Below are 27288 nucleotides of genomic sequence, written 5' to 3' on the forward strand. Positions count from 1 at the left end.
CACAGCTTCCCCCTGTTGACACAGTCGAAGGCTGAGGAGAGGTCCATGAAGGCCAAGTGAACTGTGCCTTTTTGGACAATGGTATATTTGCTTAATATTAGGAAAAGGTTCAGACATTGTGTTGTGGTCGAGCGACCATTACAGAATCCATATTGGGCGATGGACATTATATCATTGTCCCGAGTCCAGTCTAGCAGTCGCCGCAATACTATTCTCCCCACCAATTTAGCCATAGAGTTGATCAGGGAGATGGGCCTGTAACAAAGAGGGCTGTCCCTGACCCCCTTTTTAAATATGGGCACAATGGTGGAGAGTCCCCATGATGTTGGGCACCCTACCATTGCGGCTGCGTTGATAACCGCCGCAATAATAGGTGCCCAAAAGTTAGGATCTGATTTAAAGAGATCCGGGGGTATCCCATCCGGGCCAGGTGATTTGCCCGCTGTAAGCCCCTCTATTCCCAACACAACCTCTCCTAAGCTAACCTTCATACAAGAACCCCCCTCAAGTCGTTCAAAGGGTACCACGCTAGTTTCGCCCCCTCCATACAGTTGTTTAAAATGTGCAGTCCATTCTTCTTTTGTAATGACACATTCTAACCCTTCCCCTAAATCTTTCACCAGGAAGAGCTTCTTTATCACCGCCCAGAATCTGGCACTGTTTTTCAGTGTTTGTGGTTCCAGAATCTCAGCCCAGGCCTCGTTCTTCAATGCCTCCTTTCTTGTTATAATGACTGATTTGTACTCTTTGCGTGATCTCTGCACTAATTCCTTGTTACGGGGTTTTAACATCAAGGCTGATCTGAGATCACGGGCTGCTTTAGAGCATTCCTTATTGAACCACCTCGGGCCCTCCCTCCTTCTAGATGTTAGTGGCTCTGTCATTATATTAGCTATTTTATCAGTTAAGTTTTTGAAATCCGAAAGGACCTGGGATGGGTCAGAATCAGCATGAGAACATCTAGCAATAATATCACTACAATTAGTTTGGATGTTCTGATATATGAGGGCCGGGGTGCACATAGACCATTTTAAACGACGTCTACCATCTGTTGCTGTAACCCTACCCTTACCTAAATTACTTTTTTCTCTTACCACCCAAGGCCCCCTTAGATGAATAGTCAGAGGGTTATGGTCACTAACTAAGTTATTATCTATGGAGAATGAACGCACGAACACCTGCATGGGGGCGGTTAACAGCATGTAGTCAATAAACGTTCCCTTCCCGTGCCCTTTAAAAGTTGGGGTGAGAAAGCGCTTTGAGGGATCACATAGTGTCATTGCGATCGTAAGGCCATGTTCGTTAAGTAGGTTGTTAAAAGAAGCCCCCTCCACGGTGTGTTCCAGATGTAAACCGTTTAATCTGGGACAGTGCAGTTCCAGTAGGTTTTTACCTAGGGGATCGCAACAGGGGTGAATATTAAAATCGCCCATGATCAACAAATTGTGTGCGCAATCCCTCATTGAGGTACCTATATACTCACTTAAAGTTTCTAAATTGCCATAGCTTGTAACATTGTTAGTAGAATTATAAAAATTGATCAGACCAACCTTACAATTGCCCGCAGATAAAACTAAACCTTGTATACCAAGGTTACTTGATGGCCTTCTATCAATTGTACATTTCAGCGCTACCGATATAAACATTACCATACCCCCCTTTGGTCTCCCCCGGGTTACTGATACAGCAGGTACAAAGTAAGCCTTGTAGCCTTCCATATGAATATCACATTTTACTGCCCAGGTCTCTTGTAGACAGATGATTTGGAAACCCCTAATGTAGGCTAACCAACTATCATCCTGCATTTTATTTTCTAGGCCCGCCACATTCCAACATATAACATTATTTTTTGTTGTGATTGATGGAGTTACCTCTAACTGGTGTGCTACGGGCGACTGGTCGTTTTTCTGACCCTCCGAGACCCTCAGTCAGTCGCAGGCATCCAGCCCTGAAAGCATATCAAAACGATTATGTATTGGAATGTTGTACCCTCTATTGTTCTGATTGTCGGCATTAGGATTTACTGATGGTATCCCCCAGCCATTAACATTAGGTGCTGGCGTTTGCCAACCAAACAGCCCACTAATATCGTTGTTATACATATATGGTGCTACTGGGCTTGATGAATGAGTTTGTGATATAAGTCTGTACCCACGAGGATTATTAGGGGGATTTTTAGGTAAATTCTGATCAGGCGAGTAAAAATATCCCAAAGGTCGCACACAGACACTATTTGCATTATAAACCAGTGAAGATGCGCGTAACAAAACTGTTGCAACATGTTGGGGGTGCTGGAAATTAACGATCACACAGTCCCCCGTAGTTGATTTCCTTGAGGGTCCAACCCAATTTACTCTTACAGTAGATATAATTTGATCATAAAAGTTAGGTGGAAAGCCACAGTTTTTATTTAGCCATGCCACCGTTTTATTTTTTAATGAGTCATGGGATTCTCCGTGAGGTTGTGCTGGAACTTCCTCATAACGCGGGACATTAGTAAGCACAACCACAAAAGGGACACATTCAGGGGGGAGATTTACGTTCCTTAGTCTGGCCCTCTGTGGAACCGCTGAACAATTACCTAGGATGGCAGAGGCAGGGGCCTGTTGGATCGGCTGGCTTACTGGAGCTGTGGGAACCATGGCCACAGCGCCAACCGAAGTTTCTGGGTTTGATTGCCTCTTCTGCTGTGCACTCTGTCCCCTAGCCATATGCTCTTTCCCACCCCCAACAGGGACAGATGTAGGAATTATCACAGCTGGGGCTAGGGCTGGGGCTGGTGCAGGGGTCATATATCCTGCCACTAAACTGCCTAATCTTTCTACCTCAGAGGCCACTATGTCTAGTTTACACATTATTGGGGTGATTAAGTCTACAATTTTGGCCTCCAATTTACCTACTATTGTATTTATTAGTGCTTCTAGCTTAGTGTCAGACATGATCACACTTCCTTCATTATTACTGCCCTCTTTATTAGATACTTCCACACCCTGATTGCTTACACTCCTAATATTAGTGTCTTTAGGGTTATTAGACTGGTTGATGTTAGATTTGGATTTTACAGTCTTTCCCCCACGCCTCCCCTGAGTTTTTCTACACTTCCTCACTGGTCTTTGTGTAAAAGGGACCTCTGCTGGCTCTTCTACAGCTGAATCTTCCTCTGAGGTGACGAGCAGGTCCACTGGTTTCTCAGAGTGCACCTGTGCCTGTGCTACTACACTGGAGGCCTCTGTACTGTGTGCAGCATGTCCTGTGGTGCCATCTGGCACTTCTATGGTCTCATTGTATACTATGTCCATGGCAGGAGGAAGACTTTTACTGCCCAAAGAGGCCCTGCGTTCATTATTAATGTGGGTGACTTTTTTCACCACGAAGTTATCCATGGTGCGTAGTCCCGATGACGCGGGGTCCATAGTGATGGTGGGCATGATAACAAATAACAATAAGCAGGACAACTATGTTATTCCAGTCTCGAGCAACAGTTACCCTGCAGCACTACAGCACTACAATTAATGAGAATGGGATCATCAGAGTCTTACTTGTAAGATCAGTGTCCGAAGAGCCAGGGTCCGTGGCCTGTCCCGTCCTCTTCCGGCCACTGAGGGCCAAAAGGGCCCGCCCTTTGCCCGGGCTTAGCCCGCGCGCGTCCCGCGATGCGGGAGGATATTGTTATCTATGAAGAAGTGACGATAAGGGGGCGGAGCCTCGTTCCGGTGTTGGCCCTGCGTCTCCTGGGCCTCAGTGCACCAGCAAAGTAAGTTTTTCTTCCCCCCAGCGTTGCGCCTTGCTTCTCAGGCGAAGCGTCTCCCGAGGAGCGGGAGAAGCGAGCAGTTTTTAAATGCCCCGGTGAAAAGGGGGCGGAGCCTCGTTCCGGTGTTGGCCCTGCGTCTCCTGGGCCTCAGTGCACCAGCAAAGTAAGTTTTTCTTCCCCCCAGCGTTGCGCCTTGCTTCTCAGGCGAAGCGTCTCCCGAGGAGCGGGAGAAGCGAGCAGTTTTTAAATGCCCCGGTGAAAAGGGGGCGGAGCCTCGTTCCGGTGTTGGCCCTGCGTCTCCTGGGCCTCAGTGCACCAGCAAAGTAAGTTTTTCTTCCCCCCAGCGTTGCGCCTTGCTTCTCAGGCGAAGCGTCTCCCGAGGAGCGGGAGAAGCGAGCAGTTTTTAAATGCCCCGGTGAAAAGGGGGCGGAGCCTCGTTCCGGTGTTGGCCCTGCGTCTCCTGGGCCTCAGTGCACCAGCAAAGTAAGTTTTTCTTCCCCCCAGCGTTGCGCCTTGCTTCTCAGGTGGATTATTATTATTATTATTATTCGATCTGTTACAAAGGTGCAGAACCAGCAGAGAGTCGGTCCTTGGAAGTCAATCTCATGCGGGTGTTTGATGAGGATGGGGAGTGAGACCATTTCAAATGCTGCCAAGAGGTCAAGGAGGATAAGGGCTGCTATGTCTCCTCTGTCTCGGCTTATGCAAATGTCATCTGTGGTGGCGATGAGCACTCTTACTGTAACATGGTTCTGTATGCATTGTGTAGCATCTAGGAGATGGTGGTTCCTGAGAACTGTACAAGGTTGCAACACATGCATTTACCATGCATGCCTTTACCACTCATTCTTTACATTGCATACATTTACCACACATCTCCCTTTACCACACAGGTAAGTATAAATAAGGTAAGTGAAATATATATATATATAATAAGTAAATAGGTCTCCTTTTAACTCGTGACTATTTATATTAATGGAATGAGTGCACTGGGACAAAAATTGACTTTGTGATACGCTATTGAGCAGGATTCACACTAGATTACGAATCTAAAGACATGTATTAACATTACAAGTGCACTTTGGGAAATGCATGCTTTTACTCAGGTCATGTGGTACAACTGGATTTAAAGCCACCAATAACGTGCATGATAAGACCGCTCACCTGTGATCAAGGCTGATTGGAACAGTCGAAACGCGTAAGGGAAACTAAGAGTAAATGCTGCCCCTTTGATTGCAATAAAACGCCGACTCATGGAATTGGGCTTCGATATTCTTTTTGTGTGTGATTTGAGTTGGCAGGCTGCTCCATACCTGTCAGAACGTAGCCGCCTTGCAGGGATAGGGGCTCCTAGCAAAATGTAGAATTCTGTGGAGTATGAATTTGGGGAGAATGTCCCGCTCATCTCTTCTGCAATATTATGGATTTTTTCCCATTACACTGACATCAACGTGAGAAAGAGAGACAGGAGGAGAAGCGTCTCCTTTTGCCTTTTCTGAGAAACTGAACTTAATTTATATGGGTTGTGGGGGGGGGGGGGGCAGGCTACTGAAGATCTTGATGGCTTCTGGACAGCTGTTGGTGTGTTCGAACTGGTGCACAGAGAAGGGGAAATCCCAATCTTCTGTGATATTCTTCCAACTGCGGCGTGTGGGTCAAGTAGTGATGGGGGTGGGGTGGGATGGAAATGCTTAAGCTGGCAAGGGTGTGGTCTTTCCAAGTCATCCGCTCTGGATTTGTTGAGTGTGATCTTGCTTAGGGAGGTGAAGAAAAGATCCAGTAGGTGCTCTGTGCAATGAGTGGGTCCTTTGATGTCCTGGGTGAGGCTGAGGTTTCCGAAGTTTTCTAGTAGGGCCGTAGAGTTTGTGACTTCAGGTCTTCCAGGTGAAAGTTGAGGTCTCCGAGGATTGGGCTGGAGTAGATGATGAAGGGTGTCACAAAGTCTGTCATGTTGCTGTCAAAGCTGGTGCAGCATTCAGGTGGTCTCTATACAAGGGTTCTATACAGGGCGAAGCGAACTGCGATGTGAAGTTTGAAAGTGAGGTGTTCCATGTAGCCGGTGTCTGTGGAGGTGGTGCAGCTGATGGTGTCTTTAAATAGGATTGTGACTCCTCCTCCTGGATGTGATAACGCCTTACCTGGTGATCTTATAGCCGGTGGGGATGGTTGTGGCAATGTCCTATGAAGAAGAAGGATTTACCTATATGTCTGTGAGAAAGAGCAGGCCTGGTGCTTTGTTGTTGAGCAGATCTATGATCTCTGTGGCAATTTGTTGAATGAGCAGGTGTTATGAAGCATGCATGTGAGTGGTGTTTGCTGTGTGCGAGATGGTTGGTCTGTGTGAGCATGGACGGGTGGCTAGTTTGTATAAGTGTAAGCAATTGGGGTGCTGGGTTTTGTGGCTGTGGGAGAAGTAGGTGTAGGAAGCGGGCGAGTGCATGAGAACTTGCAGGAGGCGCAGGAGAATGCCCAGTTAGTGTTGTGAGGTGCACTGCAACAGCAGTGTGGTGTGCAGCAGCTAGTGGGTTTCAGCACAGAGGAATGTGATGGGGTAGTTGTGGTTAAGCAGAGGACCAGGGTTTCCTGGCGCTAGGTACGATCAAGACACAGATTGCCATTGGATTACCTTTGACGTGCCCACTACATACCCACTGTGCTCAGTGACCGCAATAAGTAGGTCCTAGGGGGAGAAAATGGCAGGGGGTGGTAGGTGGGGCTGTGAGTTGTGATGGAGGCAGGAAGTAGGAGAGTACGAGATCGCCAAGAAGGAAACAGTCAAGGAGTGCTGAGTTGAGGAAGCACAGAAAAACAGAGCAAGAAGCACAAAAAAAACTAAACGGGCACAACAGCAAGTGACACAAAACAAACAGGCACACAAAGGGCAAAGAGTGGGGTGAAAACAGAGAGAAAAGGCACAAAACAGTGAGAAAAAGGCACAAATTGTGTGTCAGTTCTACTCAGTACCTCACTGTCATGTGTTTTTATGCTGGCGAGTGCTGTAGTGAAGTCATTTTGTGCCGCATGGCTGATGCAAAATTGTAGTCCTACTTCTTCATGAAATGTCCCAGACTTTGCTGATCAAGATCTGGTGACCCTATAGCCAGGGGTACTAGCTATTTCCCTTGGTATTTGTGTTTGTATTCATGTATTTTATAAAGCACATATAACCATAAGGCATCAAAGTGCTACGGTCGGACTCATCAGCACATAGGTAGCAGCCAGCAGGCAATCCACCCCTAAAAAGAAACCCTAGCCCAACTAAGACCTAAAGAGCCAAGTTTTAACCTGCCTGCGAAACACAAGATATTAATCAACCATTGTCTTTTGGTAGCCTTGGCACTCCCCCAGCTGACGCCTCAGGATCATGAAGGCAGAGACTAGAAAATAAAGTAACAGACAGGGCTGTGTGAACACGGTTTCCCTTTTGTAGTTTCACTGCTTGCACTTCCCCCAATCTCTCAGCAGCAGAAGGGATACTGTTAAAGGGCAGAAGGAGGAGCAGGGGGTCAGTACTTTGATGCATCAGAGGTGACTTCGGGAGCCTATTGTAATGTAATTCGCTACCTGTGGTATTAAGAGTGAATTGATGTCCATTGAGTATCAAACATTTGGTTTTATTATAGACTTGGGTATTTTGCTGTGTTTAGCGTATGATCAGAAACGCGCAGGAGCTATGAATTTATACTAGTGGCGTAACATATACCAGGACCATTACAAAACAAAGCAGATGGATCTGCTAGGAGGACCAACCCTGAAAAGGTTTTGCTGATGCAGCTGCTGTTAGGGTGATACGGAGACGAGGATCAAAAGGCAGAAGTAAACAACATAAAAAAAAGAGCATGGTTAACTGCAAAGTCTATCAAATTGTAACAATGGACTCGTTTCCAATAAACCCTAACTTACATGACTGCTGGTGATGAGACAATACTAAAGTACAGTGACAATATAAGTGGACAGCTGTCCAGAAGCCATCAAGATCTTCAGTAGCCTGCCCCCCCCCCACAACCCATATAAATTAAGTTCAGTTTCTCAGAAAAGGCAAAAGGAGACGCTTCTCCTCCTGTCTCTCTTTCTCACGTTGATGGTTACTACATGTCTGCTTTGTGCTTCGCTGAAAATGTGCTAATGGAGTGAAAGCTAGAACTGCCCTGTAAAATATGCATAAGTAATTGGCAATTAACATCATTTGTGCACTCCAATCGGCAGGCCATCAATCATAGCAGTGACAAGCCTCAACCAGGCTTTGTCTCCAGTTTGACGCGCCGGTCACAGCTGTGGAAACTGTGGTCACAACTAGCCATCTGAACAGGAAATTGAGCCAGCTCCACATTAAAGTACTTGCCAGGCCATAGTTGTCAGATCTCCTTATTGGAACATTGCCTTTTAAGGAAGAGGATTGCAATCAGGTTTTCTGTTTTCATGTGCTAGGCAAGGTATGTAAAAGCTATCATGCTTCCAACCAAAAATGACAACTCTGTTTTTCTCAATTACAGACTAGAAACCTTTTTTTACATACATAGTAAGAAGTACATTTTTTCCTGCCAAGCTTATAGCTTGTCTTTTATTACATTACGATTTATATCACACTTCCAATACCCTTTGGGTAGCACATCGTCTAAAACCAACACACAGCTCTAAATGTTTGCTGTACTTTAACTATCTCTCTCTCTCTCTCTCTCTCTCTCTCTCTCTCTCTCTCTCTCTCTCTCTCTCTCTCTCTCTCTCTCTCTCTCTCTCTCTCTCTCTCTCTCTCTCTCTCTCTCTCTCTCTCTCTCTCTCTCTCTCTCTCTCTCTCTCTCTCTCTCTCTCTCTCTCTATATATATATATATATATATATATATATATATATATCAGCAACTTCGAACAAAGATTATCCAATGCCTACTCCAAAACAAGGCTCTGTTGCGGCTGGGACTGCGTGCAAATCATTTATTGTGTGTGTCAACCATTACGCGTTTCGGCCTGTGAGACAGCCTTGATCACATAAAGAGCTCCATTTTAGTAGTACCATTACACAACCAAGTACTTTACGTGCTCAACATGAAAGAAATACTTTGCGTTTCTTTACATCCATACATTGTCAGTATGTACCTGAGGTATTCACACTGTTTACATTTTGCAATTCACAAAATAAAATTACAACTCATCTGCATATTAAACCACCAGCATCAATCGATCATATTGCTGATTGCGCCCCATATGGTTAAATCAACAAGACGCCTGCTAAAAAAATCATTACATTCAGCGGCATCATTAGTCCATGAGTGTTCCCAAGTGGGCACATGATGTAACACATCGGCATTTGTATCAACTTAATTCTACCAATAGCATGTCCCTTACTGTGCTCCGTAATGCCGACTTAACACCACACCAACAAAATGTTTTTAAATTCAACTGCATATCAAGTCCAGAACGATGCCCTAGTGGGCGAACCCCAATGCACAAATCTGGTAAAAGCGAAACAATAAGTACATGAAATCAATAAATTTAAAGTAAAGAAAAATCAAACATAATTCAAATTGTTAAGACTAAAAGTAATGATACAGATAAACAATCAACTCTTTGGCTGTGGGTAAAGCGAGGGGCTGTAAATGTATATGCAGTTCCTCATCTGTATATAAACACCCAGGTATCTTGGAATATAATTCTAATATAGAAAGGGGCACTAATCTCTGTAGCTTCTTTTCCCTGTTGCCATCGCTTATATTCATGTGTACAGAGTCTACAGCAAAATATCTTAGCTCTTGCTCATTGCTATTGTGTACCCCCTCAAAGTGCCTGGCAACAGAATAACTATGACCATAATTTTTTATGGCCCACAAATGCTGTAAGGTTCTTTTGTGTGTTTGCAGAATTGTACTGCCCACATAAAACTTGGGATAAGGGCATGTCCAAATGTATACCACATATTCACTTTTGCAGTGGAATGCTCCACGTATCTTGAGTGGGGTATTGGTGAAAGGAGATACAACCTCAGTCATATTTATACCATATTTGAAGGCCTTACATATATGGCTTTTTCGGAAGCCCTTACTACTAGTTAACCAATTTTTTTGAAATCTTCATCTCATGGTTACTGCTTATCAATTCATGCCACATGGGTTTAGCGCTTCTAAAGGTAATCTCTGGCCTATCATGCACAATATGTCTAAAAGCAGGATCGCACTTAATCAGATGCCAATGTTTAGTAAGTATTTCCCTAATGTCCTGATGTTCTGAACAATATCCTGTAATCATTTGAATTTCAATATCTTGACACGCCTGTTGAGTTTTTTTTTAAAACAGATCTTCTTGTGCTTTTGCGATGGCCCTATCCCTGGCAGCCTGTATAATCTCTTGTATGTAGCCCCTTACGATAAAGCGGTTTGGCACTTCATCTTGTGCATGATTCAATTCCTTCTCATCACTACAATTATGTGAGATGCGTACGTTTTCAGCATAAGAAATGCTACTTTTAAGCTTGTTTGGGTGATAACCGTGAGCACGAAACATAGGTGGGATGCGCTGGGCTTTCTATAAGCTTTGTTGTTCAACCTACCATTTTTTACATATTCTGTCTGTACCAAATCTTGGAGACTTCAATGAAGGATGGCTCCCGTAATTGTGGAATTCGTATCTTTATTCAGCATGACATGTTAACAGAAGTAAGTTCAGCTCCGGAATGACAACTGTCATTCACAGCCATATATATAGTCCCGCTGCAACTAAAAGATACACACACGCGCTCCCACAATACCACCTCCACCCCGCATTATCTGAAAGTGGACACGAGCATGAAACGCAGTTCACGCTCATGTCTACCTCAAACAATAACACTCTGTGAGCGGCTGGGCACGAGTACAATATAGAAATGCCATGCTCGTTTATACAACACATCTTCTCCCTTAACTATTTTTTACGTAAAAACAAAGTCTTTACATCTTACAGGAAGGCGTCTTGACGTTAAACCCCTGGAACTGCCACTGGACACTTCCATATTACCATGAATAAATCCATCACGGGGTGAATTTCCAAAATCGTCATCTCCGGGCACATAAAAAAACACAGTTGTAACACATTTGTCAGATGATGTGATCTCATTCCTGAACAACAAGACTCTGCTAAGAGTCCACTCAGTACCACCATCAACCCGCACAGCATTCCTAAAAACCTGAATCACAAGTACTGGGTCCGACCATTTAGCGAATCCTTTACCCATCATTACACCTTTCCTTAACCACACCATGTCATCCAATTGCACAACTTGTCTCCCAGGCGCCCTCAATCTTTCCTTCAGATCTTCTTTCATTTTCTTTTTAAACACTTCCATTTTCTCACGAATTTCCTTGAACACTACTTCAGCAAGATCACCATGCAATGGCTTCTTGTCTCTTAACCACCATGGGACCAATTTAGTGCTAGGTTTACGTCCTCTTAAGAATTCAAAAGGATTTGCCAAAGTAACAGAATTAGGCGAGGTTCTGTAAGTCAATATCATAGACTGCAAAGCATTTTTCCAGCTCAAACCACCTTTTACCACCAATTGAATAACTTTTTTAACCACACGGTTGTACCTCTCCACTTAAACATTGGCTTCTGATGGAAAACCGCAATTCTCTTGTGTATAACATCACATATACGTCTACATCTGTTTACTGACAAACAGGTCCATTGTCCATTATAAGTTCTTGGTAAATGCCCTCTCTACAAAATATCTCATCCACTTCAGAAGTAACATCCATCACCATCTTGATCTCTGGCCATTCAGAGAAGAGGTCTATCAGAACAATACCATAAGAGTCTTCTCTAGGTAAGACAGCAAATGGACCAATAATATCTAACCCTGACTTGCGCCAAAGTTCTATGGGCAACTCAACAGGTTGGGGATCAGAAATCAAGGCTTTGGCTGATTTGTCACTATTGGCACATTTATCACATAATCTCACTTGATATTCCATAAAAGAATTAATACCCACCAACTAAAAATTAACTTTGATACATCTTCTCGTAGCCAAAATGCTCCTCATAAACAATGTTCACAATAGCTCTCCTTAAATTAAAAGGATTAACAAACTTATCACCCCATACAATGATATTGTTTTCCACCGCCAGTTCCTCACGTACCATAAAAATCTCATTAATTAGTGGGCAATTTTGCTCTCCTCAGACCAACCCTCCAAAATAAATGGTTTCACTTTTATAAGTTCACTAGCTTTTTCCTTTTCTTCATGCCACCTGTTCTCCTTCACAGCTTTTATATCAGAACCAAATAAATTAATATCCCCCAAAGTGAATGCCACTTCACAGTCATCGGCCTATCCTGGTCTTCAATAGGTAAAGGTAATCTGGACATGTAATCTCCATGTACATTGTTTTTACAAGGAACAAATTCTATCTTGTACTGGAAATGTTGTAACTTTGAAGCTAACCTGGCAATCATGGTCCTACGCCACCAGGTGCTAATATGTGCACAAGAGGTCTGTTTTATTAGTGAAACTTGTACCCCACTAAAAGGATCTAAAATGTTCAGCGCCCCACACACAGCTAATAGCTCTCTTTTAATCACCGAATAATGTTCCTCCACTTCAAGCAACGCTTTAGATGTATATGCCACAATCCATTCATGTCCATGTTCCTCTTGGATTAACACTCCCCCTAAGTCACAATTGAAACCACAACCACATCTAAAACATGTAGCAATTTATTTTTCCTTCAGGTCTATGCCATCTAGTCTGCCACATTGATGTTTGTGTTGCCTCATTTTTCTGACTAAAGGTTTTCTTGACTTTATCTCCCTCTTTTGGAACAAAGTGCACTTCACTACTTTCACTCCCCCTTATCTTATATACAAACTTTTCAGAATGTTCAATAGCTTTAGCTATTTCAATGGCAGTATTTTACGACATATCTGCTGTAGCCCACAATCTTTCCTGGATTTTTTGTTATTAGTTCTTATGAGTAATTGGTATTTTAAGACTTGTTTATATGTAATTTGCTCCAAATCACAAGTTACAGCCAAAAGACCTGAGTGTGGACACACAACTATCAATTGACTTCTCTGGCTGCTGTTTTCTAGTATAAAATATGTATCTTTCCATAACCACATTTATTTTCTTACTGTATCTTAAAGATAACTGTTTGGATGCATATTGATAAACATCAATATTTCCAGGATTTACAAATGTGGGAAGATTCCTGAATTTCTTTAACCCAACCCCCCCAGACAATGCTTTAATAGCAATACTTTTCTCTCTGGTTCAAGACTTTCCCATCAAAAACTTCCAGATAAGCGAAAAATACCCCCTCCTTTGCTTCCCAATCCATTGGTGGCTCTCCAGGTGTTGACAAAAAGGAAGGAGGCAGCAGAATACCTGCCATTATGCTAACAAATTCTACCGAACGTTCATTGTCACTCAAAAACAAACAACAACAAAAAACAATCCCAGAAAACAAATTAACTGTTCACCGCTGTCACATATTCCAATTACGACAATTGTGATATGTGAAAAGAGGCATACACCGAAAAAATACAAAATATTAACAGTAGTCACCATAGTCTGTATGCGAATCAGGTGCGCAAGAAATGCATCCACAATAGCACTCCAGTATATAGCATTCCAATATTGATTACACCAATATATGATTCAATGAGATGCAAGGGTTAACCACAAAACCCCTCCGTTGTTAGGATGAAGATTAGATGCTGCAACGTCACTAACCAGCTCCACAGAGGCTCAAAAATGCCAACTAGCACTTGTGCTGCACTTCAAGGAAATACAAACACAGTGTGTACAGTGAGATCCACTCTCTGGCTGCCTGCACCAATAGCACAGGAACCAATGGTTATCCACAAGGAGTTCAAAGCTGCCGCATATTTTAAGCCCCCAGATGGGCCCCAGTTAAGGCGGCAGCCCTGCCGTCAGGAATGCACCGCCTCATTTGAAACGAGAGGACCAGGGGAACCGGCATAGGAAGTTTCCCCCTTTGGATGCGCTGTGATGGATTTAGAGTGGAGGGCGGACATGGAGGCCCATCTGGGGGCTTAAAATATGCGGCAGCTTTGAACTGTACACTTGCCGTGGACTACGTGACCCAGCATCCCTCGCTTCAAGAGCGGCCCATCCTGGGCGGGACACCTTGTATATAATTAAGTCCACAGCAAGCACACCTCCTTAGCGTCCTTGCCTCTGAGGAAGAATGTTGTTAAAACTTCGAAACGCGTCAGGCACGAAGGACGCATTGGACTGCTGAATGCTATCTGTATCCGACTCTCCGCTCATACCAATAAAAAGGGTGACTAACGAACAGCGTTTTGAGTGCTTCCTAATTGAGGGTAACCTTGGAGCAACAATATATATATATATATATATATATATATATATATATATATATATATATATATATATATATATATATATATATATACCCGCTCCAAACAAAAGATGCACCCACGTGCTCCCACTATACCAATTCTCTATCGCATTGTCTGAAAGTGGACATGAGCGTGAAACGTGGTACACACTTGTGTCTACCTCAAACAATAACACACAGTGCGTGGTGGGCATGAGCGTGACATAGGAATGCTGCGCTTGTGTATACTGCAAAAAACACAGTTGATGGACAGAATGCAGAACAATGTCTTACATTCACCCCAGTACAAAGATCTGGGCCTACATCCATCGTTTTTTTGCACTCCACACCACCTTAGGTCAGACAAACGATGGATTTAGGCCCAGATCTTTGTACTGGGGTGAATGTAAGACATTGTTCTGCATTCTGTCCATCAACTGTTTTTTGCGCTTGTGTAAACAACACTGTCAAAACCAGAAAATATACTTTGCGTGAACTAATGGAACTAGTAAATTGCAAATTCAAACTATTGTCAGATTTTTTTGACAAATTGTTTTGGGGAATTCTCAGGCCCTTTCCAAATAATAAACAGGGCAATTTTTCAACCCGTTCATTAGCGCACTGGTTTGTGAACACCTGCTGCTCCCACCAGTCCATATGCAAATTTGCATAACTGGGAGTGAAGCAGGTGTCCACTGCAGTCTCTCTGAATTGTCTGTACATTTTTTTCTCAAACAGAAAAACCTATGCAAACACCAATGTCTCATGCACAGTAGCATTTGTGTGTGTTTAAAAAGAGTCGGGTAGCTTGCTCTGAGAAAAAATTAAATGACCCTTAGCCCATCAAGATGGGCAATGCTTGTGTACAATGATGTGACATCCATAGTCATTAACACAAAGTCATTTTCCCCATGAACATCATAAAACCTTCTCAAAAAGTCACTGTTATCGTGGATATAATAAGATCAGTTGCACACATAGTCTTGCAAAAATGGAATGGAATAAGATACACGATTAGTACAGTGGGAAAATCATTACTCAAAAATATATATTTATCTTATGTTATCAATCTATGTATCTCATTCTAAAGGTACATAAGAAGGGTGATGTCCCCCTAGGTAAACCTATTATATCAGCAAACGGGGGGTTGTTTGTTCGAAAGTACCTCCAACTATGTAGATTAAGTTTTGCAAGACTATGTGCATAACTTGTATACTTATATCCAAGATACAGGTGACTTTTTGAGAAGGATTTATGATGATCATTGGCAAAACAGTTTCCAGTGGACACAAAAAATAAATAAAAGAGCAACTCAATCAATGCAAATGCATTTTTGCCTGAACAATTGTATGTAATGTACAATTACACATGGGGGAATGCCTTTACATGATGTCAATTGGGAATTCACAAAAGCTTTCCAGAAGTGATCTTTGAAAACTGCAACAGCTGCAGCATTCAAGACTAATTAGAAAAATTCTGAATTCTACAACAAAGCATGATTTACATGTTTTAATAATTGGACCAATGGGTTCCAAGGTGAAATACATTTTAGACAATTATATTCAGACCTGACCTAGCTAGCTTATGTAAGTGGATGATTAATCCTGCACTTGAGGGAAAAAGAAATACCAGAACCGGGTGGCTGTTTCTGTAGCAAAGGGGGTATTCAAAGATGTTTTACATGTGTTGCTCTCGGGTGTGTTGCTTCACAAACCTGCATATAGACTTGCAGGAGATCAGGATGGCATCTTGTGAATGAAGCTAGGGCTGTGGGCTGCACTGGTGATTACAAGTGCCTTAAATTGATGCAGCACTTTTTATAATTCATTATTTATAGTTCAGACAATTGGTTATCTTGTAGGAATACAGAAATAATTACAGCATTTTACCTCTTAGTATAACTTTTCTAACATTTTGCTGTATCCAGTATAACCAATATTCATATCTTCATAATATGCACATAGTATGAGAAAATTCCATTGCCTAGGACACTTGTAAATGCATAGGTGTGAGGCAGCTTTTGTCATTGTTGCTGTTGGCACTTGCCATCTGACTACACATATAAGCTCTAGAGTATAGTTGTCCTGTCCTGTCTGTTTGGGGTGCACAACCACTCTACAAAATCCTCCAGTATCACTATGTAGGGCCAAATTATGCTCTCAACTCTCACAGCTAAAAGTTCTGAGCTTCGGCCTCATTCCTTTATATAGTTACAGAACTCATCAATATCTTGCAATAGACTTATAATGTACAGCAGGGGGTACTTTATCTCATGTATCATCTAGCATCCAGTCCCAAAAGTCCTCTGCAACTAGGAAACCCCACGAAAAGATGCAGTAAGTTAACTTTCTTATATATTGCCATATAGGTCATTGCTATGCATATTGCAGAACACAATGAATAATACTTTCGGGGTGGGGGTGATCTAGGTCCTGGTGAGACAGCTGTAATATATTAATTAGACTCTTGTGTTTAGCAATATTTTTTCTTTTTCAGTATTTAGATATGCTCTTTTCCACTGTCATTTCGAACATGCTGCATTCCCATTCTGAAGTCCATTTCCCCTGACCACAACATGCTCAGTATTACGCACATCTTTGCATTAGAGTCATTCATTTCTGGCAAAACCCACTGTAAACAGCCCAAAGAAACAATGATGTTGATCAATGTTGCTTTTCACCTTTGTCAAGGTCATTGGATTTATGTGCCTGTAAAGAGTCAAACTATGCAGGGAAACATCAATCGTACATAAATTATGTGGCACTCCTTTCCATTCAGAAATATAATACATTTCAAATTTACTAAATATGTGTCAATGTAGGAGGCATTTTAGGCTTCAAGACATTTGACCTTACAAAACGATACAACATAATTCTGAAAAAGACCAGGCAACTTGTGTTAACTGTTTAGCGCCCCTTGGGACTCCAAGTGTAGAAACTGTACGTTGACCCAGAACCCAAAAAAATCTTAACATCTGCAAATTATGCAGCAGATGGTGCATTATATATAAGTTCGCAATGATGTGAAAAACACAGTTGTCGCACAACCTCATTTTAACAGTGGCCCTGACCATTGTCAATGCATCTGGCTCGCCATGCACAAAAATAACTACTAGTTTGTTAAATGGCTCTGTTACACACTCAGCACTATTTCTACTAATAATTATCTGCCCAATTCACAAAGATTTCTATGTAGGAGTGACTCACTATCAACTTCCTCCTGACTTATGAATTTCCAGAGTTAGTCACGCCTATTTATGGGGGAACGCGTTATGAATTTGTGAGGAGATTCTGCAGGTCGCCACGTTGGTTTATACAGGCTGCATGAATTCTTAGTGTGCAGTGATTTTAGAGTGCTATTCCACACATCAGTCATGCAGTATGAAGCAGTGTCCATGCTTATGTTGTGTGGATTTAAGCTACCAAACATAACAAATGTCACTGACGGGAAATTTCGCACAATTTTTCACACTGGTTCGGGCAGAAAATCTTTAGCAGGAGACCTTTTCTTTGTGATCCAGTCCGGTGTCAATACCGCGAGTGACTTTTGAACGTGACTGTGAGGTTTCCCCACCCGTTCAACTTTCACCCGAGATACCTGAAAGTGTATTTTGTGTAATTTACAAGCAATTTTGAATATTTCCCCTAACATATTATGTAATTTTGGGAAAAAATACATGATCCGCACACCGTTATGTGGCAGAAGTGATCAGGCACCAGCAAATCAATTTTACCATTTGTACAGAAAGGCTTTTAGATCCAGTTCAATTTTTACAAGCTGTATCAACATCACCAGTTTTCAAGTTTGTGTGAAGTAGCAGTGACTGAAAGAATATGGCTGTGTATTGTAGAAGGGGAGAGGTCCATAACGTGTAGGCCACCTCTCTGCTTCTGGTCTACACATGTTCCTATGAAACAAAAACTAGAATGGAACTGCCATCATTTTTTATTCTTGGAACAGCACGCCATAATATTTTCGCTAGTCTGGGTCTTTAAAAAGCAGGAGTCATCTAGGTGCAAGTCAGTTCAACTCTGCCCCACAAGGGGCAGTGATAAGTCAATTGCAAGGCTACCTCACTTCTGTGTAAAATAAACAAGCTCTAGACACCTTGGTGGGTTGTTGGGGCATTCAAAGATGGGAGGCTAGCATTCTGGTGAATATTGAGGAACTGGTCCCTGTCCGGACATGTCCACTCCACACAGGGCGACTCAACATAGAACAAAAGCACAGCAGCAGAAATGTTCGCACTCACAATCCACGCTAATTAAATTCTGTGGCTTTCACGTTGTCTTCCTTGCAGAGTCTGGAAGAGCTCTTTTAGTTTGGCAGGACTGTTTATGTTAGGCCAGAGTTCGATACGTTTGCATATGGCTGTTCACTTTTTTTTAGTTGCTTATGGAAGCTACAAACGGTGGCTTAATATTCGGAGTATAGTAACAAAATGTACTGAGAGGAAGGAAGAGTGAATTAAAACTGATGCGATGCATTCCGCAGTGTGTTACCGTTGGACATGTTCTGTCTACAGCCATGTCACACACCCCCACACACCCCCAGTCCCTTCCACATCTGCATACACCTGACATCCTCAGCCACAAGCACTTACAGCCATCACTTCTGTGCTGCCATATAAGGAACATTGTTTCAACTTTTTTCTATAATACATCAAATGATTCAGATGGGGCCTATTCTAAAAACAATGCAAAGTGAAAGCCTCTGCAGATGTGGACGGCAAAACCGACATGTATGGCTCGCCTGTCCACGGGGATGGAAACGCTTTTTCATCAAAGGGCCTCGCTGCTCACAGCTCTTGAGACGCCACATAATTACAAATCCATACCGCTAGGCTCGGAAAATGCACTCTGAAACCTCTGGCTGCGCATCTACAGGTCGGCGCTCTACACCAGCAGTCCTGAGGGTGAAACGGACGGGCTGCTGTTTGTTCTTACTACCGAGGCAGGTCTCGACAACCCATTAGCTGGTGTTATTCCGCCTCTATAAAACACATCTGTAACTTCTTCCAGCGCAACGGCAGAGCTCATAACTCATAAGAGCAAGTGCGGGGCGCGCGTGATCCCTCCATCACCAGAAACAGCAGCACGTGCTACAAGTCCCCACAGGACGGGGCAGGAGGAAGGAACCGGCGAGGCGAGGAGGGGAAATAAATTGTACGGTCTCACCATTTACGAATGAGATCAAAGATCAGAGTCACCCACTTGTAACAAATCCACAGCTAAACCCTTCTTGAATGGACTAAACCTCGTCTCGGGGGGAATTAGGTCACTCGAGATTAGCCCCGCTCCGTGGCCGCGCGCTGCAGGCCTAGATGGATGGCTAAGTAAATGGGACGCAACATAATCTCGTTAGCTGTGAAGCATGGGCCTGGGAAGGGGCCGGGCTCACCTGGTGTGGCTGTTGGACGACAGGCTCTCCCAGGGCTGCACGCTGCAGCCGGTGACCGCGTAGGCCCCGCCGCAGCTGCCGTCCAGTTTCATCAGCAGGGCCTTGGCGGCGTTCTCGGCGGTCTTCCTGCAGTCGTGGGCCCGCTTCAGCATCTGAGTGATGTTTTCATCGCCACTCTGCTCTCCTGTTGGGTGACAGCGAAACTGTTAGACAGGGGTTTATGCCAAGAGATAGAAACAGCAGCGGTGCTAAGTTCTGTCAAAATACCTCCGCACTTGGGATGCATTTCACAGTGTGGCGCGCTGTAAGCAGGAAACAGAAAGGCAGGATGTTTGATAAATGCGCTTGAGAGGGCATCTTAGCCAATGAACACATGGAGCTTTTCAGGTTTATCAGAAAAACATGAACGGCGAGAGATGCAAACAAATACAGATGTGGAACCAGTTACATAAAGATGACACTAGAGTTAAAAAACCAAAAGAGTCCTTCATATTAATTAGTATACACACCCTGAGCATTCACAGTTCTTGTTTGGAGGAGGGAAGCGCTAGTCGGGTGCAACAGGCCTTACAAGCAGTGTAATCAATTCCATGCACAGTTCATAATAAACAGCAAAGAAAGGACAGTATCAGAGCACTCAATGAACAGTATCGAAAACCAACAGAGGTAGCAATATTTGGCAGTGCTGATAAAACCCACAAAAGTCACACAAAGGAAACTGAGCAGTGTGTTCTGCCAGTTTTACAGATACCCTCCTCGAAACAACCAGAAAGCTACAGAAAGACCTGGGTACAGTCAAGGCACACGCGAAGACAAAGGAAAGTCATCCTTGGAGTTTGTGTGACCATCTAACAAGACACTTCAGTGCTTCCCAGTAATAAAGACAAGATGGTATGGGGCTCAGACTGAGGACAAACTGACCACTAGCCTGGGCTCTCACATTCTAGGTGCGCAGGGGGAACTACAGATTGTTTTTGATACCTCGAGGGAGCACAACAGCTGTCTTCCAATCACCATCACCTCCATATATAAAACATGAGCAACAATTGTCTCTGCACCAACCATTTGCGGATTTCCACTCGCAATACAGCATTAACGATCACATACGGGGTGTATGGAGTCATCTGTACTGTTGAATAATTTAATACATACATCAGGGGGGATTTTCATCGAATTTAATGGCTTGCAACTTATTTATGAAAAAACAGTGCCTGTCTTAAACTTTTCTAATTCGGTTTGATTCTGCTCGGCGATCATAGAAATATGTAAATACAGCACCTCTAATCAATACATACATCAACCCAGGCCATACAAAGAAACAGAAACATCTAAGTGCTCTGGTAGAGTGGATACATAATTTATTGATAAAGTCCAATCAGCATGCTATAATTCTCATACGTAACTTTAATTTAAGCTTACTATACCTTATAAATGGTCACATGGCTATACGAGAGGAAGGTGGGTTTCACTATATTTGTCATGTAGTTCCCTCCCATGCAAAGAAGGGAAAATTGGGTGAATTGTTTCTCAGTTTTCGGGTAGGTCAAGGAAAGCATTACATACTTCTTACTTAGTGCCAATCATCAAATGTATGTCATTTATGGGTGTGCATGGGATTGGTAAGAGCTTTCGTCATTTTTTGAGGTAGAATACAATACACACCATTCAGAATCAATTGCTGAAGGCATAGAGTTAGCAAGCTTGGGTGTATCTTGAGTGAGAAGAGTCACTCCTTGACTCACTCAATCAGTCAGGATTTATAAAGCAGGTCTAACCACCCAATAGTGTATCCAGGCATTTGCACGCCCGGAGGTTTATTCGAACATCCAGGTCTTGACGGGCCATTTGGAGTTCTGGAAGTGAGGTGATGATCTGGAGGTGCCTGGGGAGGCTATTACAGGTCTTTGCTGCAATGTGGGAGATGGAGCATCCTCGACTTCTGCTTCAATAGATGCGGGGAGTATGGGCAAGTGAAAGGGAGGCGGAGCGTAGTCTACTCAATGGCTGATGGGGGTTCAGGCAGTGGTTAATGTAGGCTGGTCCTTGGTTGTATAGAGCCTTGTGTGCATGGGTCAGCAGCTTGAATTGGCATCTGTTCTGTATGGGGAGCCAGTGGAGTTTCCTGGGGTGGGGTGCTATATGGGTTTGTCGGAGAAGGCCGTGGATGAGCATGGCCGTGGCATTCTGTATGGTCTGAAGTCTCTGTAGAAGGTGTGTGGTGATTTCTACGTAGAGGGCATTGCCGTAGTCCAGTCGGCTGGTGATGAGGGCTTGTGTCATGGTGCGTCTTGTGTGTAGGGGTAGCCACTTAACGATATTAAGTAGCATGAGCAGAGTGAGGAAGCATACGAGTAGACGACATTGATCTGGATTTCATGGTGAGCTTGTTGTCAATGATTCCGAGCTTTCTGGCATGGTTGGAGGGGGTAGGTGCAGGTCCTAGGTCTGAGGGCCACCAGGAGTCATTCTATGTGTTAATGCTGTAGGCAAAGATGTGTGCTTCTGTCTTGTCTGTGCTCAGATGCAGGCAGTTGTTCTTCACTCAATCGAAGACATTTGTCATGTATCTGTGGAAGTTGGTTCTGGTGGCCGTGGGGTTGTCGGTGAGTGAGCAAATGAGTTGGGCGTCATATGCGTAGGAAATTATGTTGAGACCATAGAATCTGACTATGTTGCCAGCGAAGTCATATATGCGTTGAAGAGCTTTGAGGTTGAGGGATGAGCCCTGGGGGACACTGTAGGTGATCGCCTTGAGATCAGAGGTGAAGGTGGGAGGTGGATCCTCTGGGTTCTTCCAGTGAGGAAGGAGGTGATCCGTCTGAGCGCATCCCCTTGGATGCCAATGTGGGATATTTTCGAAAGTGTTTGGTGGGATATGGTGTTGAAGGCTGCTGAGAGGTCGAGGAGGCTCAAAGTTGCTGTTTCTCCTGTGTCAAAGTAGGGTCCGGAAGTCGTCAGTGGCTGCAATCAGGGCGGTTTTGGTGCTGTGATTGCTGTGGAAGCCAGATTGGGAGACGTCGAGTATCTGGTTCTGCTCCAGGTGTGTCACGAGTTGATTGTTGATGATATTTTCCAGTACCTTCACTGGGAATGGGAGCCGGGAGATTGGCCGGTAGTTTATGAGAACGCTGGGGTCAGCTGAGGTTTTTTTTAAGTAGTGGTCTGACTTCAGCATGATTCCAGGTGTCAGGAAATGTTGCAGAGGTGATAGAGTTGTTGAGTAGGGTGGTGAGTTCCTGGCTGATCATTTAGTTTCCAAGGTTGAAGATGTGGTGCTGGCATGTGTCTGTGGAGCTCCAGAGTGGATGGATTTCATAGTGGAGGTGGTGTTCTGGGTGGGGAGGATGTTCCAGGTGGTCAGAATGTGGTTCATGTTGGTTATGGTGGTGGCGTATCTGTTGAGGAAGTTCGTAGGTGTGGGTTGGGGTTCGAAGTTTCTGTATATGGTTGTGATCTTGTTGGGGAAGAAGTGAGCGAGGTTGTCGCACAGCTCCTGTGAGGGTGTGATATTGTTTTTGCTGGCAGCCGGGTTGGAGAATTCCTTAACAGTGTTGAAAAGTTCCTTGGTGTTGTTGGCACTAGTTTCAAAATGTGCAGCAATGGCTGTCTTCTTTGTTGCCTTCAGCAGGTGGTGGTAGAGGTTGAGGGACATCTTGAAGGATGCACTGTCAGATGTGTCCCTGCTGGTGAGCCATCTCCTCTCCAACTGTTTGCGGTCTTGTTTTGATGTTTTAAGTTCATGGGTGTCCAAGCTGGCCTTTTCAGAGGATTTTCTCTGAATGTTGCTCTTGATGGGGACAATGCTATCTGCACAATTGGTGATCCAGGCGTTGAAGTTTTTCACTGCTTGTTTAAGGTTGGTGGTGGTAGCAGGGTTGGAGGTGTTGAGGGCATTCACCTAGCTGGTCTCTGAGATTTTATTCCACCTCCAGTGGGAGGCATTGGCCCTCTTGGAGGTGGTGGTATCAGGACTGGAGATGCTGAAGTGGACAATAGAGTGATCGATCCATGTGAGTTCTGTGACATGTCTGTATTTGACACAGTTGCTGGAAGTGAAAATTGGGTTCAGCGTGTGTGTAGGGTCATGGATTATCTGAGTCAATTCGAGGCTGCTCATACTGTCGAGGAGGTGTGCAGTGTTTTTGTCATTGGGGTCGTCGATGTGGACATTTAGGACACTGAGGAAGATGTAGTCCTTGGAGTCTAAGGCTAGGGGAGCAATTAAGTCTGTTCACGTGTTGCAGAAGCTGGAGCACGGATCTGGTGGTCGGTATGCGAGGGAGCCTCTGATGGTTATCTTGTCGTCCGTGTGGAGCTTGAGGTTGGGATGTTCCATTGGTGGTGGTGGTGGTGGTGTTGTCGGTACACTGTTTGGTCTCTTTGTGGATGATGGAGGGAACACTGAAATTCAGACGGTCTCTGTACCAAGTCCTCCAACCCCAGTGTGGGTGATGAGTGTCAGATTCATCTTTTGGTGCAAGACATGTGGAATCAAAGTAATAGGGTGATGAGTACTGAGGCGCCTCAGTTCCACACGGCTCCTATTGCTGAAATGCCAAAAATTACAACCATAAACTCGAGGCAATTTGAGACCAAAAAAGGAGGAATTAGGAAAATTGAGTATTCCCACATCAAACACAGGGCACATGTGTTTAACAAGTGCTTCTTAATGGTGACAAAAGTCTTCATATTTACTAGCCCGTCATACAGATAGCAAAATACATGTTGGCCGTATCTCCACAAGTAGGCAGCCACGGTTTTAAGGATTTTGTTAAGAGTTTGTGATGTCCTTGTAAGGTCAAATGGGGGAAATACCAACTGGAAGTGTAGTTTGCACACCACCAAGGGGAGAAATCTCACGTGGCACCTTTTTTTAATACTATATGTTATGGTTAATTGTAATGGTTTTAATTAACCACACATTAAATTCTGCTTCATGTGGCACCTTCCGATGAAGATGTGAAGTCGGCATCTGGCATTGCACAACAAGGTCAGGGTGATCTTATTAAATGTCTTCCTTTTCTCAAATCTATTCAACTAATAAGATTCCAAAACTGATTTGAAGACCATTCCCTACTTGGATACCAAAAATAACTGGCATAGCATACTCCAACCTAAAGGCTTTAGGGTGCTTATGGTGGCCCCTTTTAGCAAACGAGATCAAACTCTAGAAGAAGGATGATGGACTTGTGAGTGTAGAAAAGGACAGTTTTCTTCTGAGTAGAGAGGACTTTCTAAAGCAGAACATCTCACATTTATAGAAGATACTGGAGGACAAAATATAGATCTGTGGAGTCCAGAGTTCCAACTGGTCTACGTTTCTGAGAAATTTGTAATTGTTTAACGTAAACCTTTTTAAAGAAAATCCTTTTGTTAATTTACAACAAAGTTATAAATACAATGTATCATTTCCATACATATTCCTTGTTCATTTTCATTATGCGATTATTTGCCGTCTACTCTTTTCTTTACTATTGTCCAGTATGAGAGCTTTTTAAAGCCTTACCTCATTAGTGTAGTCTGTCTCTTAAAGGTGAAACATTGTTGCTTAAAAACTGAGTTAGGTTCTTTTAGTTTTTTCATTAGACCAAACAATTCCCTATTCTAAAAGATTGTTCTGTTGGCTACATTTTTTATTATTTCAACCAACAGATTAGTACAAAAAAAAAAAAGATACCCACCACATAAAAAACATGAATCATGTGTCTTATTAGACATTACATACTACTTCAAAAATATGTCTAGGGTGCAGTGAAATTGTGTTTACCATAGTATTCCATCTATGTTAGAGAATGGCAGGAGGGGGTTCGAAGAAGACTCCTGGTGTGAGGAAAGCATGTGGAAGTGCCGCCCAATCCTTGTTTGATAGTTTTAGATTATGGGGTTTATTTCCTTCTTTATGATTGCATAGTGTTATGCTCATCTTCCTCTTCTTTAGTAGTAAAGCCTCTCAGGGTCTATTATGTTATGTTATGTTATGTTATGTTAATTGAATTTTTGAGCGCACAGCTGCCCCAGCGAAGGGGCGTCCTGGCGCTATATCTGAAGAAGTAACATAACTAATCTTTTTAGCTATAAATACTGCACCAGCTACCAGTTTTGCACATTTTTTTCACTTTGCCACCCAAACTGTGTGCTTTTGGTACTTTTGTGTCTGCTCATCACCATCACATGATCAGGCAACTTTTTGCAATTGGCAGCGCCTGGTCTAGACATCCAGAGGTAGTTTTAGCCTTTTTGGGTCTGGGTATTAGTCCCAGTTAACCACATTTAGGGTTCAGTAAGTTGGATTTACCAGTGGTCTCCTCTAATATAGTCATTATTTTTGCCCAATATTCTTTCATTTCATGGCAGTTTCATAGCTTATATTGACTGTCTGCTTCATCTGTCCCACTTCTATGCAATTCTAGCAATGGTAGGTCATATATCGTGTGAAACTTACTAGGTATTGGCAGTGGCTTAGCTACACCTTTTGCCACCCGTAGCAGTCCCTGTGTTTGCCGCCCCGCGACGACCGCAAGTAAGAGAGGAGGTGCCCCGCCCCCAAAGCTCCTGCCGCCTGGGGAGGACCGCCTCTCCCCCCAACCCCACCTAGCTACGCCACTGGGTATTAGATAGGTCCTATGGAGGATGCTGAATTGAAGTAGCTTAAATCTGGCATTTCTAGATATGTTAGGGGCATAGGAGAGTATCAGGTTCAGTCAGTATTATTCAATTCTCTCCCAGGTCGTGTGACCATTTTTCCATGAGGGATGACAGACCTCATTTGGTCTCTGAAAGTAGGGCCTTGTTTGGGGCAGTTATTAGTCGCCTGCTCTCTGTCACATAAAGGTATTGTTTTAGCACCAAGAATGTCTTGGATGTCTCTTCCAAGCTGTACTATATGTGTTTAAATAAAACTGTAAATTTGGCATACGTTTGGAATTGGCTCAAGGAAATCTAATCCTGGGTAAAATCTGCAAAATCTACGACCCTTCCCCCAATTTCTCAATCCCACATCCCGTCAGGATTTGTGTCGTCCTGCTCATTCTACTCCCCTCAGTCCCAGAAGACCTACTGTTGACATTGCAAGGACATGCAGAAGGCTTATGTTAACCTGCTTAAGTAATCTGCCTGGTCAAGTTTTGCACCATGATGATCTGCTAAGACAAACTGATCATACATCATTCTAAGAAAACATTCTTGGGATTGAAAATAATCTAGATCAGACCCCAACCCACAATAGAAGCACCTATCACAAGGACTTTTGGGGGCTAAGAAGGTCTGAATGACTATTCCTCTAGCAACTTGTCTCTCCACAAGCCCAATACAATAAAATGCTCATGAGTCGGAAAGCAACATCAGGTCTGAAAGGTCACTCACTGAAGCACCCTTTTCTATAAATGTACTTAGATGACCTGGAATATGCAAGACAAAAGTGGCCAAGCAAGCAAAATAATTCACAGCACAAAGAAGGCACTGTGGACAGAAAAGATCAATTATTTTGTGGCCTCCTGGGGAAAGTGCAAGCCTTCACTATGTCACAAATCACACTAATGAACTGGAGGGAAGGGACAGCTCTGTGGAGGAGTCAGGAAATTTGAGCAATCCCATGTCATACACCAGGGGACATGTGGGTTATAAGGTACTTCAGTGGTAAAAGATTTCCCACCTTCATTAGCCTGGTGTACAGACAGCATAACACGTTAGCCACAAATAGGCAACAACTATTTCAAAGAGCTTGTGGTGCCCATGTAATGTCAAATTAGAGAACCACAAATTGGCAGTAAAGTGTTTCCACTACGAAAGGGATGAACTTGCTATGCTA

The 27288-nt window shown here is 43.5% G+C and overlaps 1 protein-coding gene across 2 annotated transcripts in view; it reads right to left on the reverse strand.

Moving 5' to 3' along the window:
* Window positions 1–27288, reverse strand: part of MCC (MCC regulator of Wnt signaling pathway) — a 1280822-nt gene that overhangs the window by 155265 nt on the left and 1098269 nt on the right. For both annotated transcript variants that reach the window (XM_086961033.1, XM_086961034.1), the window contains one exon: window positions 19482–19665. In XM_086961033.1, the coding sequence (XP_086817159.1) occupies window positions 19482–19665 (184 nt within the window). The remainder of the gene's footprint in view (window positions 1–19481; window positions 19666–27288) is intronic.

The sequence above is a fragment of the Lissotriton vulgaris genome, chromosome 3_1 (genome assembly GCF_964263255.1).
Source record: "Lissotriton vulgaris chromosome 3_1, aLisVul1.2, whole genome shotgun sequence".
Lineage (NCBI taxonomy): Eukaryota > Metazoa > Chordata > Amphibia > Caudata > Salamandridae > Lissotriton > Lissotriton vulgaris.